Source organism: Physcomitrium patens, chromosome 2, assembly GCF_059467195.1.
Source record: "Physcomitrium patens ecotype Gransden chromosome 2, ASM5946719v1, whole genome shotgun sequence".
Taxonomy (NCBI): domain Eukaryota; kingdom Viridiplantae; phylum Streptophyta; class Bryopsida; order Funariales; family Funariaceae; genus Physcomitrium; species Physcomitrium patens.
This window is the reverse complement of record NC_143411.1, coordinates 4,456,007-4,474,069: the sequence shown is the minus strand read 5'-3', so window position 1 is coordinate 4,474,069 and position 18,063 is coordinate 4,456,007. Positions and strand designations below refer to the sequence as shown.

General features: G+C 40.8%; 2 protein-coding genes and 1 long non-coding RNA gene across 5 annotated transcripts; 1 reads left to right on the top strand and 2 right to left on the bottom strand.

The window, feature by feature from the left end:
- The first annotated feature begins 1,833 nt into the window (after positions 1-1,833).
- Positions 1,834-5,419, top strand: LOC112279085 (glycosyltransferase BC10). The gene is made up of 3 exons (XM_024513194.3): positions 1,834-3,461; positions 3,589-3,790; positions 4,841-5,419. The coding sequence occupies exons 1-3, from the start codon at positions 2,665-2,667 to the stop codon at positions 5,138-5,140; spliced, it is 1,299 nt and encodes a 432-aa protein (XP_024368962.1). The 5' UTR covers positions 1,834-2,664; the 3' UTR covers positions 5,141-5,419.
- A 512-nt stretch (positions 5,420-5,931) lies between these two features.
- Positions 5,932-8,480, bottom strand: LOC112279084 (elongation factor 1-alpha). 2 transcript variants are annotated; one of them, XM_024513193.3, is made up of 3 exons: positions 8,368-8,480; positions 7,516-7,998; positions 5,932-7,352 (listed from the first exon to the last, which is right to left on the bottom strand). In XM_024513193.3, the coding sequence occupies exons 2-3, from the start codon at positions 7,975-7,977 to the stop codon at positions 6,471-6,473; spliced, it is 1,344 nt and encodes a 447-aa protein (XP_024368961.1). In that variant the 5' UTR covers positions 7,978-7,998; positions 8,368-8,480; the 3' UTR covers positions 5,932-6,470. The 2 variants fall into 2 exon arrangements, with proteins under 2 accessions (XP_024368961.1, XP_024368960.1); XM_024513192.3 differs by having other exon boundaries at positions 7,516-7,987.
- A 7,504-nt stretch (positions 8,481-15,984) lies between these two features.
- LOC112279088 (uncharacterized) lies at positions 15,985-17,956 on the bottom strand. 2 transcript variants are annotated; one of them, XR_016498208.1, is made up of 3 exons: positions 17,830-17,956; positions 17,144-17,267; positions 15,985-16,327 (listed from the first exon to the last, which is right to left on the bottom strand). It is a non-coding gene; the product is annotated as an uncharacterized LOC112279088 (long non-coding RNA). The 2 variants fall into 2 exon arrangements; XR_016498210.1 differs by lacking the exon at positions 17,830-17,956 and adding an exon at positions 17,419-17,549 and having other exon boundaries at positions 16,190-16,327.
- Between the last annotated feature and the right edge of the window lie 107 nt (positions 17,957-18,063).

Here is an 18,063-nt window from a genome sequence, read left to right as displayed (position 1 = left end):
TGATTAATCGTTAGTATTGACATTTCTCATGTAAAATATATTGCATGCATACATACATACAAAGATAAAAATGTTCTTATTTAGCATAAAATGTGTTCTAAAAAGTTTAATAAACTAAAAACAATTTGATCTACACTATTCTTTTGTTGGGTATCAAGAAATATACATTTTTCAGATAATTATATTATTCCTTACTGTATTAATTTTATGTGATATTTATTTATGGAGTGCTGTGCTTTAAACTAATATTGTTCTTAAACATTCAATTAGTTTACACAAAACGTAATACCTTTTTGTTTGTTTGTTTATTTATTTCTGTTTCTATTTTTTGCTTATTTGAGTGGCATAAACTGCAGTTGCACTTTACAGTGCATCAGGTTATATTCATCAAGATCATTGCAGCACTAAACTGCTCCAAAAAAATAAAAATAAATCTTCCAACTCTTTTGTTAGAAGTATTAAAAGTAAACACTGGTAAAAAATTCTACTCACCATGTGTGTATATATATATATATATATATATGCACATACATTTCCACACACAGTCATAGAGACATTGCATGTTGTTGATTTGTTTAGTATATTTTACGCACTCAACCACAAGGTCTATACAAAACCACCCATGTAAGAAAGCATCACATTCGTCTGCAGACCACAAACACGCAGCTCCTGGTGCCACCGCCACAGCCCTGTTGCCTTTGCAAGCACAAGCTTCGCCGTTGTGCGTTTCTCCACAACGTCTCGTTTCAATCGCCGCCTCAGTGCTCAGATCTGCATCCTCATCTTGCGTCGAAGAAGCAGAAGAGTACCCACCTTAGGTAATGCTGCGCCTAGATCGCTATGAAGTTGGATCCGTGAGTCTACAGCTGACCATCCACAACACCCAGTGTATATGTGTATGTGTGTGTTTGTGGGGGTGAGTGTGTGTGTGGGTGTGTGAGTGAGTGTGTGGGTGTGTGAGTGAGTGAGTGTGTGGGTGTGTAGGACAAGAACAGGACAATGGTGGTGAGTTTGAGGATGCCTAGTGACAAGTGCCTCGCAGTTTGAGGCCGAGGGCAGGAGTCAAGTCAGTTCTAATCACCGTATTTTTAAGGCACACATAGGCACACTCACCTTGACTTGGCCGCTCACCATGAGCTGGTCATCGCTGGGACTGGGTCACCACAGGGTCTGTCCACTACTAGGTTGATGACGTCGCAGCTGGGGACGAGAGAACAAAGCGGGTGGGACATGAGCCAAACAATGCGTAAAGGACCGATAACCTGCAAGCCGTGGTTTTTTATTTTTTATATATTTAGGTCAGCGTCCCATGCACACGGGGAAAGAATGACTGCTGCTTTTTGGACCGCAGATGTAGAGTGCAAATGTTTAGATGCATCAGCTCACGTCATCACTCTCAAAGAGTTTTGTTTTTTTCCTTCGGCACCAGACACTTTTGGTTTTATTACCGCCACGATAGCCCTTCTCGTGTCTGCCTGTCTTGGTCGTGGCCTTCTAAAGCTAATGGAAGGAAGAATTATTGAGGGAGAATCCTGACTTTGGCTTGTGTCGTTCGAGGTGCACCAGGAGGTCTGGGTTTTCTTTTGTCCGTAGAGCTAGTGTCTGGTCGATGCAGTGTGATCATCGAGCTGGTGGGTGCCCACAGCCCGTGGTGTTCTGCAACTGCCTGCAACACCGCTCGTTTGAGAGTTTTCAATTCGTGTGGTAATGATTTGGCAGTCATCTGCGTGGCTTTTGACGGTCAACTGAGTAGTACGCCATTTGTCACACGAATTTTTCAAAAGAAATTCTTTCTGGGATCATAATGAGAACTTTCTCTCAAGCATGGAGCATTTCCTAGATTACGCAAATCACTTCACTTCTGAAGGTGGCTCATCTGAGGGAGGCTGAGGAAGCTGTTTTCCGTATCATCCTGTGAGAACCCGTCCAGTCTGTACATGTCACGGGACACTTTGTTGGTGCACTGGACAAAGGCTTGTGGTCGAAGTCGCCTTGGTCTGCAATCAGTGCTAGTCACTGTTGTAAATGAGATTTATATTCCTACCCTTTTTCGATGTAACGCGGTATCTGGATCCCTGTCTCTTAAGCGTAGGTTATATCAAGTGGTTGGATTGTTTCCAGGATGAGCTTTGCAAAAATGAGCTGTAGAGGACTGCTTGCGTTGACAAGCGGTAGGGTGCGGCAAACGCAGTCCATGTAGTCGGAGTGACTGACACTCTTCAATTCAAATCTGTTTGATTGTCAGCATTACAACTGGCCAAGCTATCAACCCAGTTTGTGATCACTTTCTGATGCGATCTGAAATCATATGACTACTGGAAGTACTACTTTCGAGCGATGTTTTCCTCTTCGTTCCTCTAATTCTTGTTGCCCTCCTATCTTTCTCTGAATTTTGCCCTTCGCCTGCGTAAAAAAACGAGGGCCAGGACCTTTCTACTTCTTCGAAGCTCGGACAATGAATGGGTTGTATCGTGAGTCTTCATGGAATTTCACTCAGTTGAGTCCGTTCTGGGAGGAGAATAAATTGTGAGGCTGCCTACTTCTTTATATGTTTTTGTCGATGCAGGAACTTTTTCTAGCTTCATATGAAGTGTAAGATGCGTAGTGTCTAGAGAAATTTTGCCCGTCCAGATCCTCCCGAGACGAGGAGTGTATTCGTCGACGATGACAAACGTGCTTAGTCCATCAAACTCCGGCCGTCTGGGGTTTCTGAAGTCCCAGCAAGATGTGTGGCTCACCCGGGGGGGCATTGTGGTCCTAATACTAGGCTCCTTCATGTTTTTCAAGTTCTTGATCGACTCGCAGCCGAGTCCCATTCCCGCCGAATTCACTATCGGTCGGCTCTCCCCACAAGCCTCAGCGGATTGTCAAAATTGTACTCACCCCAGGGTTGTGTCGACTGACCCCACTTCTAGGTTACCAGAATCGACGTTTCCCAATTCTTACCTCCCCTGCAAAGATTACGTGAAACCAGGAAGCAGCACTCATGATTTAGATGTCGACAAGTATTTCAAAGTATCGGTTGAGGATTCGGAGCTTCTCCATGCTGCTCAAGACGCTGCGACCAATCCTCTACCAGATGGAAAACCCAAAATTGCATTCCTATTCATCCTTCGGAAGGAGATCCCACTTGAGCCTCTGTGGGAGCGATTCTTTGCGGGAGCGGATAATGATTCCTACTCTATATATACTCACGCGAGCTGGTGGGTTAACCAGTTTCCGAACTCGTCCGTCTTCCACAACAGATCCATTTCAACCAAGGAAGTAAAGCGCTTCGATATTACTCTTGTAGACGTTGTCCGCAGATTGCTGGCATTTGCCTTGTTGGACACAGGCAGAGCTAATATGTGGTTCATGCTAGTCTCTGAGGCGTGCATGCCAGTTCGGAGCTTTCCTTACGTTTACGACTATTTCATGAACTCCACCACGAGCTTCGTCGAATCCTATTCTCCACTGAAGAGGTTGATCTCTTTGATCCGATCATTCCATAAGCCTCAGCTTGAAAGAATCTCATTTAGAATGCATTGGAGTTTGATTTTACTGATCTCTCCACGTAACTGAGTTTTTGCCTTGATTGAATTGTTGTAGGTTCAAGCGGTGGCACACGGAGCCCCTGTTCAAATTGGAGCAGCTTCACAAGGGTGAGCTATGGGTGTCCATGCACCGCCGCCATGCCGGAATGGTGGTCGGTGATGTCACATTTTACCGCAAATTCAAAGCCGATTGCCGTGACGACTGCGTCCTTGATGAGGAGTATGTACAGACTCTGCTCCATATCTTGGATCCCAAGGTGAGGGAATTACAAATCTGAATGCCTCATGCTGTGATTTGATGTATTTTTTACAGTCTCTGAATTGCTTCCAACCACTTCATGTCTAATTCATTTCAGTTAATGATAAAGGATCAATATGAATGAAAGTCCGAGTCTGCAATAAGAAGGGGAACAGAGTCCACGCGATGTGATGAGAGAAGTACTTGAATTTGTCAGAGTGTAGTAAGTGGGGATTGGGTTAAGTCTGGATATAGCCACAGATCGTAGTAAATAGAAGCCGCATTCACGTTGGAATTACTTTCAGGAGAATGGTGTGTTCTTGTAGATATGGTGCTCGAATTACATGATTCGTCCTAACATGGTTCTGCACTTGAGCATCAGAACTTCATGTGACAAAATTGTCCTAGTAGTAGCTTGCACTTCCAGATATAGCCCTAAATATCATAAGTACAATCCAGCACATAACTTCAGTGCTGGATGAGTCAGCAGTTGCGAATGTCATGAGGTTTATATGTCGGCGATGACGTTGCTTTCAGTTGATATCTCTTTCGCCTTAGAGATTGCTAGATTCGTATGCTAAACTGAAGGAATTTACCGTACGTAGCGGCAACATTGCTTTGGGAAGCATGTGGTGACGAGTTTGGTACTTCGCAAAGGTTATACCGCGTGGAATTAGAATTTGCTTTCAAGGCGACTGCTTGATTGCCACAATGTCTTAGTGGGGAGCCCTCGATCTATCTCTTGGCTCTTTCTGATCACTTTCTACATGAATAACTGTCAATTTATAATTGGGTGTGCATTGTGTAAACAATCAAAATTAGCAAACTCAACATGGCCTGGAGGTTTATATCAGGCTCAAGTCACCAGAAGGAATTTGACCTACGCTGGTGCAAATCTTTCTGGGTTAGTGTGTACAATCAATTTTTTCTACAAAAAATTTCATAGGAGTAGACCAATGTGTAGTAATTCGTTCAATAAGAAATTTGGAATTTACATGTCTTGATTCATAATTTTAACATCAAGGCAGATGAGGAGCATGATTAATTTGTGCACTTGGAGCGCGTGCAGGGAATCGCCAATCGGTCAGTCACTTACGCAGACTGGTCCAATCCCAAACACGGGGACTCCCCTTTGAAGCACAATGTCTCGCATATAAACCTCGAGCTGTTCCGGAAGATTCAGAACAGGACAGAAAACAGGGATGGGCAATATATGGACTCGTCTGACGACTTAAATCACACCATGCAAACGTGTATATACAACGGACGACCTAGTTCACCCTGCTTTTTATTTGCTCGGAAGTTTTCAGGTGAACCTGCAGATGTTGAAGCTTTAGTGAAACTCCCAAAGAGTATTTTGGGCTACTAAAATGTGCCAGGGATCAGTCGCAACCTCCTATAATTACTACCCTGATCCCTGTGACTGATAGAGACACAACAGAATTGTGTCCTTTCTATTCTAGGTAACGATTGTCAGTGAGGAGTTGCAGGGATTTAACCAGATGTGGAATGTAATAACTAGAGAAAGGTTTTAGAATGATAGTACATCTCTTATGCCAATGATGTGTCATGAGGGCGAAGTAGCAGATTCAATTCTTATCTGTACATAAGACAAAAAAATATAAAACGTAGCTGCGTTCACATCTAATTTCTCCACTGTTGATATCTGTGTCAGCAGACTGCTTACAAATTAAGCCACTATTGATGAATAATGCATTGCTGGGCTTTTCCCATTGCATTGAATCCTCCATATCTCAAACAGTAAACAGAATGTGAGGAAATTGAGCTCCTCTTGAAATGAAATTTTCATTCTATGCAATGTCTGTAAACTGAAAATTGATATTAATATAAGCTGAGTGCTTTTAGATTGACAAGGATTGTTGCATCTTCAGATAAAATGACAAGACAGATTGTATATAATATGCTACTTATCACAAAACGATGGGTCCGTACATAAGATGATAACTACAAACATTACTTATGCAACATGTTTGCACGCATTCAACCGGAAAGTAAATCCAAATATTATCTCGCAGGTTCTGAGCCACATTACCAGCAACCAAAATTCTTCTGAATGTTCAAAGCGACGCCACGTTCCGGTAACAAATGGTATCAACTCATCACCTATATTGACACATTGTTAAGGCATTGCAGCAAGAATTATAAAATAATCCAAAGAATGGATATTCTAATACACATCAATTCAACATGCTTTGTAACACTTGTTATAAAGTGCAAAACTAGAAATTCCAGTTCACATTATGTAATCCGAATAACTTGTTGCCCTTCCCAAATCCATGTGAAGTGCACTTAAACAGCTCAGACGAGAATTCAAAATTTCTCCTTGACGTAATGGCTTCGTTGCACCCTCACATACATATAACACTAACCATACCACCAGCACAACGTCCTTTCCAAAGACACCATCACTAGCTTTATGTCCACCCCAATGTCGAGGCCACATAAAGTACTTTATTCACGTATAAATATAACATTCACTGTCGCGGATCCGACGAGCCCTGCCATCTTCTGTCCAGTACCCAAGTCTGCCTCTGCTTCTCCCTCGCCTGCAGCAAGTATATTGAACAAGCACACAGGCAAAACAATAACCGCACCCTCCAAAACAATGCCGCAACACCAAACCCAACCCTGACCCGGTCAGCCCCTAACTGCTTCACCCCGCTCGTCTCCAGCAATATTCACTTCTTCTTGGCAGCGGCCTTAGTAACCTTCGCTCCAGACGGTTCTTTCTTCTCTACCGCCTTGATAACACCCACAGCCACCGTCTGCCTCATGTCCCTAACCGCGAAGCGTCCCAATGGTGGGTACTGTGCAAAAGTCTCCACAGTCATTGCCTTTGTCGGTACCATCTTCACGAATCCTGCGTCTCCGTTCTTCAAAAACTTGGGCTCCTTCTCCAGCTCCTTACCCGATCGCCTGTCCACCTTCGTCAAGATCTCGGCAAACTTCACGGCAATGTGAGAAGTGTGACAGTCCAGCACCGGCGCGTAACCGTTTCCGATCTGTCCCGGGTGGTTCATGATGATAACCTGGGCAGTGAAGTTGGCGGCCTCCTTTGCAGGATCGTTCTTCGAGTCCGAAGCCACGTATCCTCTCTTCAGGTCCTTCACAGCCACGTTCTTCACATTGAACCCGACGTTGTCTCCGGGGTGCGCCTCCAACAACGACTCGTGGTGCATCTCCACCGACTTCACCTCAGTCGTCAGTCCAGTGGGTGCGAAGGTAACTAACATACCCGGCTTGATGATTCCAGTCTCCACACGTCCCACTGGCACAGTTCCAATACCTCCGATCTTGTAGACATCCTGGAGGGGCAACCGCAGGGGCTTGTCAGATGGCCTCTTCGGCTCTGACACGTTGTCCAGGGCCTCCAGAAGCGTCGGACCCTTGTACCATTCCAAGTTCGTCGATCGCTCGATCATGTTGTCACCCTCGAACCCTGAAATGGGCACGAACGGAATCTTGTCCGGGTTGTACCCCACCTTCTTGAGGTACGTCGACACCTCCTTGCTGATCTCATCGAATCGAGCCTTGCTATACTTCGGCGTCGTCGCGTCCATCTGCCACCACCAAGGCTGTCATTCCACCGAACCACTCCACCCCACATCGCTCGTCACCCAAACACATGTTCAATCCCTCAATCGATTTCTAACACCCTTACGCTGCATAAAAAAGAAACATCAACATATCACGTGCCTCCACACAATCTCAAACTCCCCCCACCTTGTTACAGCAGCAGATCATCTGCTTCACTCCCAAGGTGAAAGCCAACAGTGCGTGCTCACGGGTCTGCCCATCCTTGGAGATACCAGCCTCGAATCCTCCGGTGGTGGAGTCGATGATCAGCACTGCGCAGTCCGCCTGCGACGTTCCCGTAATCATGTTCTTGATGAAATCGCGATGTCCGGGAGCGTCGATCACAGTGCAGTAGTACTTCACGGTCTCGAACTTCCACAGCGCAATATCGATCGTGATACCACGCTCGCGCTCAGCCTTCAGCTTGTCCAGCACCCACGCGTACTTGAACGAACGCTTGTTCATCTCAGCCGCCTCCTTCTCAAAGCGCTCGATCACACGCTTGTCGATCCCTCCCAGCTTGTAGATCAGGTGGCCTGTGGTCGTAGACTTGCCGGAGTCGACATGGCCGATGACCACAATGTTGATGTGAACCTTCTCCTTACCCATCTTCGATTACCTGCAAAAACTCTTCGAGTTTAAGGTATAAATCACACGCTTCTCGTAGCGGTTGTCACTCTTAGAACACAGATTCTTAAAATTAAGGAAAAGCTCGAAACACCAAGTCACTTACTACGAGTCAAAACACAATAAGCAATTAGATCAAAACCCTAGAACTCAGTACCAAAACATTTCTGATGCTAATCCTTGCAAACTAAACGAAGGATCCGAAACGGAAATTAGCCATCAAGCACCCCCTTCACACCACGAATCACCAAAAAGCCTTCTACCAGTGGTTGACCGGGTGCTAGATCAAAATAACAGAACACTGTGAATTGGGGTGTGTTGGAAAGAAGGATGAAAAGAGACCCAAGAGTAGTAGAACAAGAGCATGCATACCCGGTGATGGTGGCGAGAGGGTGCGGAGGAGGAGAAGTGAAGGACGAGGGCCTGGACAGCTGAATTCCAACCTGCGAGAGGCTGAAGGAGGAGGAGGATCCTTTCGCTGCACAAACACTCCTCTTGTAGAGGCCCTTCCACACGGGCATCCCTTTTATTGCCAACCGCGCTTAACTACCACAAGATCGGCGATCCAAACGGTGCGAACCGCGCGGTCGGGACGACACCTGCCCAGTTAGGCACCCCGCGAAACCGCACCGCCACGTGTCAGCTGTCATGTCCCCTCGATATGCGATTAATGTTTTTGGTCCACTTTTACTTTTTGAGTTCTTACCACGTGCTTAATGTTTTGTCACTTTTACTTTCTCGATTCTATTCTGAATTTTCTTATCATTGGATTAAATAGGTTGTGCATAAATGTTATGGAATAAATTGGGTAGGCATAAATATAGGAGAATGTTAAATAGACCCACGCTTTTACCAAAATGATCCATCTGTCCTAACTATCATGAAAACAAATGACCTCTAGATTAATTTCACCACTAGATAAAAAAACCAATAAAAACCAACCACATTCATCATGGATAGGTTGATTTAATAAAAACTTGGGTCTATTTAACATTCCATTATATATATATATATATATATATATATATACACACACATACATACACACATATGTAAATCCAAGTTGTGTATTTGTATTATTTTCTTTCTTTATAATTGATATTGCATGTGTTTTGATAAACACTTGTATACTTAGCATGGTGTAGAAGTATTGATAAACACACAATAATCTCTTTTTTCTCACATGATATTTAGTACTATTTTTGTATCAAGTAATTCATTAAGTATTTGATCATTTAATAGAATTAGGAATGAATGCAAATTTTTGATCAAATTATGAGCACAATACATAAAATAAGAATATTTACTTTATAATTATTAGCTCATAGTGCATCAAAATGTGAACATTTGAAAACCAAATATTTTTTCATAAAATCAAGAAAATAATATTTATATTTTTATTAAATAATATAATATGATATTATTAAGAATAAATATGCCAAGTATTAATAGCTTCTCAAATGGTTATATAACCACTTGTATCAACTAGTCAAATAGTAGTAATAATAAAAACATATATTTTCATTATATATATATATATATATATATACTGGAAATCTGTGCCCTTGGCTACAAAAAAGCTGTAAAAGTATAATTTATAGTTGCTAAATCAAAATTTGACCACTCATAAAGAATTGTTGATTAAAAAAAAAAAACTAAACTAAACTAAACTATAAAAACTATAAAAAGAAAAGAAAAGAAAGAGAATATATACATAACAATAGAATCATTTGTAATTCATGGCAAAGATACTAATATATTTTATTTTTAATTTATCAAAATTAAAAAGGTCTTATATTTGAATTTTTAAAATTATATATATATATATATATATATATATATACTCAATTATTTATGATTTATTGATGTAAACATGATGAATTATTGGCAAATATATTTTCATATATTCTAAACAAATGAAAGAAAACTAAATCATTACCCAATAAGTATTGAATTAAATTTATAAATTTATCCAAGTATTTATTTTAGCCATTTTAAAATTATTTTAGTAAAAAATTCTATAAAATTATTAATTTACATTTAAATAATTTTGATTTTTTTTCTTTCTTTCTATTTTATAGTACAATGTATAAATCATAATTAAATTAAGTAACATAATTATTGTGAACTGATTATTACTTGTTTCAAAATGATGAATGCAAGTCACAAGTAGAATTTGAAGCATTTAAAATTGAAAGAAATTCAAAGTATTTTTAAAAAGCTAAATTTTTTCATTTTAATGTATAATAAAATAGATAATAAAAAATAAAAGTATCAGCCCTAGAAATATATATATATATATATATATATATATATATATAACATCAAAAAATACAAATACAACTGAATAGTTTTTTAAATTTAAAATATAATAAAACAGTATTTTATATTATTAAATATATTAGCTAGTAAATATAAAAAGATTTATATCTTTACTTATTCAAATTATCATTAATACAATTGTAACTGATAATCCTTTGATATCCATTATCTAACCATAATTTAACAACTTGCTATAAATGGGTGCAAAGAATTAGATAATTGGATTGATATAATTATTATTTTTAATGATTTTTTTTCTTTTGTTATAGATTTTAATGCTAAATGATATATGATACATTTGCAATATCTACAATTTACAAAAACACCATTAATTTTCTTGATTTTTGCAACATTAAGCAATCTTAAAATACTTGTGATCATTTCACAACTCAATATTTTTAGCAATAATAGTATTATTATAATTATAACGGTAAGTAATTTAATTTGTCCACTAATTCCAAAAAAAATCATAATATTCACTCAATATGTTTTTATTTGTATACCAATTAATTCAATATATAACCACTACTACAAAGAACTTCATTAATATAACCAAAATTGATTTTGAACACATTTGGCACATGGCATGAGTTTACTAATAGGATTTTGTTCTTACATGTCACAATTTCTTTGTTTCTTGGACTATGGAACTAGTTTAATTGGTTGAGTGAATGAGATTGACTTGATTTGTAGCAAATGAGGCACTATAGTTCTATTGTAATAGAAATTTTAGTTCTTTATAAGAAATGATAAGAACTCTATGCTGAATGATTTAGTTTGAGCATTAGTTAGAGGATATGAATAATAAAGAAGGTTCATTTTGGTAGTTGGAAGTACTCCTTTCTACTTATGGATTTGAACTTTGTGGAAGTAATTAGACATGGATATGATCCTGACTATCTCTAGCACATGATATCTTTTGTAGTCTCTGGCTACAACATTTTATGTCATACTCATAGTTTCTTATTTCTTTGTACTCTATCTCTTTAATTAGATGGTAATGTAATCTTTTGAATTGTATCACAAGTTTCTTCCGAAGTAACTTCATATTCAACACAACTTGAACACCATTGTCTTGTCCATCCAAAACATCTTGTTATTGGAGCTTCTTAATTTCATACATTGCTCATCAATTGCCACAAACTATCTTCATAAGATCCATGCAAACAATCCACCACAACATCTATCCAAACACGTTGCACCATCTCTGCCGCCACTAATCCACACACCCACAACTCCCATTTGCATATGCCACAAACCATATACTTTCACAAAATCATTGTGAGATCCTAAACCCTCTCGTAACACAAACCTAAGTCCATAATGGGATTACACCCTAATCTTGAATGTGTCACATACCAATTCTCATACTTGCCATGTAAAACATTAACAACATTGGAAAAACTAAAATAATACATTTCAAATAATACACATCTAATGACTAGGTATTTAGGGGATATATAATTAAACAACTTACATGGAATATAATAAAAACCAACATTATTAATGAGATGTGATATCTTTTTTGTTTGAAATTGATTAGTTGTATACACAATCAATTAGTTTTGTGTACATGAATTGCACAATTTGGAGTTAATATAAATTCTTCATGATTACATTTTTCTTTTTTAAAGCAAAAATAAGTTACTAGTCTTTTTCTTCAAAAGATCTTTTGCATTCTAAAGAGGGATCATATCATAGGATTTATTATATATATATATATATATATATATATAATTTCTCACAAGTCAAATGCATCTACAAGTTAAATCTAAATTTAAAAATAAGAAAAGAAAAGAAAATTATATTAAAAAAAGCCAAAGTCATTGGTATTATTGAATGCGTTATGATAAAACATGTTTGGACTTTCAAACAAAATTCAATTTTTTTTCCTAAATAGAATAAATTAAGGAATAAAAACATTGAACTGTGGACAAAATACTTAAAAAATGATGCTCATGTTTTTAAAAACATTATATGTATTCCAAGGAGAGGTGAATTGTGTTCAAGTCCATCAGAGCACAACAATTCAATTCCAACTCTTCCAGTACATTGAAACGTGGCACCTACTCCACTTGTCCCAACCAATATTTTTTCGTTAAATTTATCAAAATAGTTATTCTATGTCTCTATCTCTTTCCATCACCACTTAAATATCAATACAAGGGCAAAACACATGAACTGTTATCAACTTCCAAGAAAAAACAAAAACAAAACAAAACAAATCAACAGTACGAAGTTCAAAATCTATGCACTAGACTTTTTAAACAATAATAAGGTTGAATATGTATTCCAAAAAATACACGAACACATACATATACACATAGAGAGGAAAAAATCAACACGTTGTAAGTTGAGTACCTGGGTATAGGATTTCAGAGAAAAATAACTGTACATAAAAATCAAGCAGAATAACATAACAAGCCCTAGTTTCCAAACTCCAGTAAACTAAAGTTAGAAACATACATACATACATACATTACAAATAAATGATCGAGATAAGGTTCCCCTCCCTCCCCCCTCCTGGTTTCTGGCTTCTAGCTCTGTGGCCCTCTCTGTGTGGCAGGATGGCGATGGCGGAGGTATGGGCTGGAATCTGGGTGGACATTCAGCTTGATTGCTTGCCTCATTTGCATGCCCAGGAGAACTATTCTCCGCCGCTCCGACGCCCCCAGCACTTGCTTTCTAACGACCCTGACCTGGGCTGCAGGGACGCATGCGACGGGTTCTACAGTGGCACAAACTGAGACCTTGTCAATGCCGAACGCTGAGCTTGCTTGGTGGCCAAGTCTGGGACCAGCTGGACGATTGTGAGGTCGCTGGCGCTTGGGAGGTCAGGATGACCCGTTGTTGGGTACTGAACAAGTTTTTCTCTCCCCCTACATGTGAGTATGTGTGCGTGTGTGATGGTTGGAATCGGGCGGCACGTTTATGCAACAGTGACAAGCAGACACTGGTGAGGAAATGGTCGGCAGGAAATTACGAAGCATGTGTGATGTATGGTATTTTAGGTGTGCAGTGGGGGAAAAAACCACTGGACATGATAGTCCTCGCCTGGATGGGGATGACAAGTTCAACTCCCACACATGGGTGTGAGGTTGGCGGATTTGTGTCACACCCGTTGATTGGACAGCTCTGAGGACGCGGTGGACATGCTTCTTAACAAACTATTTTTTCCACGGATGCCCCAACCAGGAAAGGAGGTGAAAGAGGAAAGCAAAGTATTGTTCTGCGTCATCAGCTAACTTAAAAGTAAAGAATAAACCAAACGACCACGTCACTTCAGTACCACTTTGAAAAGAAGAAGAAAAAGACAAATCAACAACTGACGAAAGGAAAGGACCCACCATTGAGCAAGGACAAGTAGGGCTTGAGGCTCCAAATTAGGTTTTGATGGCGTGGGCTTTTCGGACATGTTCAAGGTGGAGCGTTTCTGTTGCTGCTTCTTGTTACAGTGAGAGGCATTCCATCACAAGGAGTAATGCTTGGAATCATGTTCGGATAAAACCGAAGTCTTGGAACGGATATTACCTTCTTTCCAATTTGAGTTGTACAAAGTCATCACCAATTCGCTGTCCACACCGAACAGCAGAAGGGCGCTTGGCAAATCGGATTGTTTCTTCATTTCATACTTACTATGAGAATGCGGAGCACACCGGAAGTACTCAATAGTATTTTTATGTAAAGAGTCATGTAATAGGTGTGAGTAAGTTCATGGAAGCGCATAGATGGAAGAACTGAATGCATCTTCAACTTCCCATGACTTCACCGACCATCAGCAGATATGTGGCTTGTGAGTGCTTTGCAACTTAGTCATGGAAACGCCCACTAGATCGCGGGTGAATCATTTGTAAGAATCGATTAAGCATCCTGATCACAATATACACCCAGTGAGCCACCATTTAAAAAAAAAAAAAAAAAAAAAAAAAAAAAGGATAAGAAAGAAAGAAAGAAAGAAAGAAAGAAAGAGAGAGAGAAAAAAACGAAACAGGCGCTGAGCTGTCGTCAACTTTGAGGTTTGTTAAAATCATCATTCAATCGTCGTTATAATCTTCGAGGGTGGGAAGCACAGGCATTGAAGGCCATTGACAGGGGAGCCGCTGAAGGTCGAGAGGTTTGGGGAGGAGTAATCGAGCACGAGAACCAGTGGATTACAAGTAGCCCCGCAGCAGCAGCGCCTGTGGATGACAGCAACATCGTTAACATAACTTAATCCGTACTTCAGTCTACTTAACAAGACACCATTTGTGTCATATCGCCAAGAGGTTGTTGAAGGATTAGAAAGACACAAATACTTGACTTACACCTGAGTCCTGCCTACTAATTACAAAACCAGCACTTTCTTAACCCTGCTCCATTTGAAAGCTTGACTCAACCCATCCATACAAAGGTTCTAATTTGTCACATGTAGAAGCAAGCGATATTTGGATGCGCAGAAACTTTCGTCCGAAGATTTCTGTTTGTGCTCAACAGCCTCGAAAGGACAGACTTTCGAATGATTGGGTAGTCAAACACAGTCTATGCATCGATGATTGAAGATCACGCAACTGTAAACTTCACATGACGCACATCCAGAACCATCATTGCCCCATCCATAGGAGACCTTAGTACCAACCAGCAGGAGCTTTGGACCATCTTAAAATGAAACCTCGCAAACAAAGACGCTATGTTCCTATGTCACGTGGTTCTGTCAGTATCAAGTAGGATCTCTCAACATCAGGCCAGCAGTGAAAAAGAATGTATGATCTTGACCAAGGCAGCATAAGCGTCATGTCGCTTGCGAGACAATCTGTTCCCGTCTGTTATTGCCTCTGCATCATATCCAACCAATTACCATGAGTACTGCACAGTTCCGCATGTTCCGACATGTTCGAGGTTGACCGCTTTTCTTTCCTATTTGCAGTTTTCTGCGGTAGTATAGAGAATTGAGATTATCCACATATCCTTGTTCACAAATCTTGCTAAATACAAACTCGCCTGCTTTCTGCAGTGACGCAGCTTAGCCAAACAAGAACACAATCCTCGTTCTCGAAGCAGACATCGTGCATCACTAGGAACCGAATCAAATAGAGATGAAACGTATATCTGATCCCTCATGCTCTGTTGTCATGGTTTAGATCTACACCAAACTATCAGATGCCATCGCAGTTTTAACTTGCCGAGTACATGAGAAACACGTCAAATGTATGAGTACCGTTATGGGGCACAACCTAACATTACTGTCGAAAACATGAGCAGAATTTCGAACTCCTTTGTAACCGACCCGTTCCTTCAACATTTCTTCATTTACAAGGCTGATGTTAGCAGAGATGACAGATTTGTGGTTTTGTTCTCAAACATCAAATCTGCTGCTACGTTATTTTCAATTTACTCGATTGAAATTGCACAAACCGTCTTCCACATGACAGCCTGCAAAAGAGGAGGCTCTCCATACATTCACAGAAAAATTATAAAACGACCGGCTTAAGAGATGAGGTGCATCAAACAGGTCCGCTGCTTTTCTAGTTATGAGACAAATCTTGCTCAGCGACAAAGTACACAGTGTAAAAAGTGGTCCCGTACTCACACACTCGTATCAGAATGTAGTGCTTGAGTTGGCAGACAGTAGGTGATTAAAAAAGACTTGATGCATGGAGAAAACGATGCACTGTGACATTACCACAGCCATTTCGTGCAAAACGAAATTGTTATAGTATAAAAAATTTTACAGTCGAAGACCGAGGCTCATAACCACCCACACTAACTGACAACCCAGTCTTCACAACCCGAGATCCACACCGAGTATTTGTCCAAGCAGCCCTTCACCTCCTTTCGCCGATTGCGCATTGCTAATAAAAGCAGCAGCCTTCGCCTTGATCTCCAACCTCAGCCCGAGATCTTCTGGCAATTTCTCTCCATTGTCTCTCCCTTCTCTTTTCTTAAGGCGAACCACTCCAAGCTCCTCAACCTCAACTCTGGCGCCATTCCGAGCACACACTGGACGAAGTCTCCTCAAGTACCGTTTCGTGCCCTGGTGCACAGACACAGCACTCAGATGCAAATTGAGGATAATAGCACCACAGTATGATTCAGGGTGCCAATGCAAACCGCCTCCGAATTACGTTGTGTAGAAGCCGTCACTTAGTAATTGTAATGCGATAATTTCGTACCGTGGCTCGCACCAGAACAATAAACTCTTCAAATCTAGTCGACGAGCTCGTGAACAGCTTGATCGAATACGTAGAGATAGTAATGACAGGGTGCAGAAGAGTACTTTATTTTTTGACCACCGCAATGCTGTATTATTATACGCACTCCAAAGCAAGCGATTCCCACTTCCTGCTGCTAAAACAAGAGTAGCGATAACAATGGAGTTGGTATGGTTCAGGACTGAGAACAGGGAAATATATTTGGGATGCTAGGCTCCAGGATCCTCTACTGGGGGAACTTTAACTCAGTTGGCGCATTCGCGAATTCGGTTATTGGCAATTTCTAAGTGAATCTAAAGCAAGAGAAAAACAAACAAACAAACAACCAAAAATAGTGTGCGTTTCAATTGTAGCGCGCGTTCCCAGAGAATCGCACATGATACTTCCAAAAAACACATAGACCATGGAGCTTCCGCCGCCCCATGAAGGTAAGAAACATAACGAACTTCTAAAGTGATGGGAAGAAACTCGGAGTCTCCAACGGACTTACTGTACTCGTGAAGAATGTCTCGCACAATGACTTGAACAATATTTGGTACGTGATGTAATTCTAAATGCAGCACAGAAGTCCCTCGCACCACTAATCTTCACTCATGCCCAATTTCATAAACGGACGTAGAGGTTGGGAAAACAGATACCTCAATAAAACCCTCGCGGAGGTCGTTCTCAACGAGCAACTGTGCCCAATTTCTCTTGTATTATCCGGCCTCTGAAAGCTCATCACCATTATCTCACCGCACGATCACAACTCTCCCTCCATCCCTAGAGATACATGAAAATGTGTGACATAAACTCACCAACATAAAACATGCACCATAATATGGTGCCGGCATCACGAACATGGCATGAGACTAGTTCAGTGGACGGCAAAGACTTCTGTCATGATAAACCCTTGGCTTCCAGACGTGCTTACTATCCAATTCCCATTTGCGCATGAATACCCAATTCCAACACTCACTCCTGCTTGTAGCTTCAGAATGCGGACGTCATATAACACAGTCAAAAATCACAGATGAATACATTGCTCAGCATGGACGCTGCTTGTTCCGTGACCACCAATTCTGTAGCCGCAGAAAAATTTGGCAAATTATTCATTTCTATAAAAATTAAGAACATGATTGTTTTTCAGCAGCATGTACACAATTGAATAGCAGTCTACGTAAGCTAGGTCACAGCTTGCGCTCTTGATTAACTCCGAGACGGCAACAAGAGCATCACACTCAAGGCAAAGTTTGTGAGAAATTCTTGGGTTCATGACACTCATGCATACGAACCGCTGAGGAGCTACAGTGAGGATCAAATTCTTTTGGTCGGAGATACCCACAGAGATTTAATCCGGTTTGGGCCTCGAAATTAGAACATGATAACGTGGGCTCACGAAGCCGCCACCCTTGTGCATGGGAGTCCTCATTAGGGCAGGGGGTTGCTTCCTCGCCCCCGCCTCCAGGCACGCCTCCCAAACGGCGCGTCTAACCGCGCCGTGAACCATGCGGACTGTCAAGCAGGGCCGTTCGATGGACGATTCGAGGGCGGAGCCACCAGCGTAAGCCCTTGAAGA

Coding starts and splice junctions, on each gene's coding strand:
- LOC112279085 (XM_024513194.3), top strand. CDS start 2,665: ATGACAAACGTGCTTAGTCCATCAAACTCCGGCCGTCTGGGGTTTCTG. Junction 3,462..3,588: donor TCCTATTCTCCACTGAAGAG/GTTGATCTCTTT, acceptor GAATTGTTGTAG/GTTCAAGCGGTGGCACACGG. Junction 3,791..4,840: donor TCCATATCTTGGATCCCAAG/GTGAGGGAATTA, acceptor GAGCGCGTGCAG/GGAATCGCCAATCGGTCAGT.
- LOC112279084 (XM_024513193.3), bottom strand. CDS start 7,977: ATGGGTAAGGAGAAGGTTCACATCAACATTGTGGTCATCGGCCATGTC. Junction 7,353..7,515: donor TGATCTGCTGCTGTAACAAG/GTGGGGGGAGTT, acceptor TGGTGGTGGCAG/ATGGACGCGACGACGCCGAA.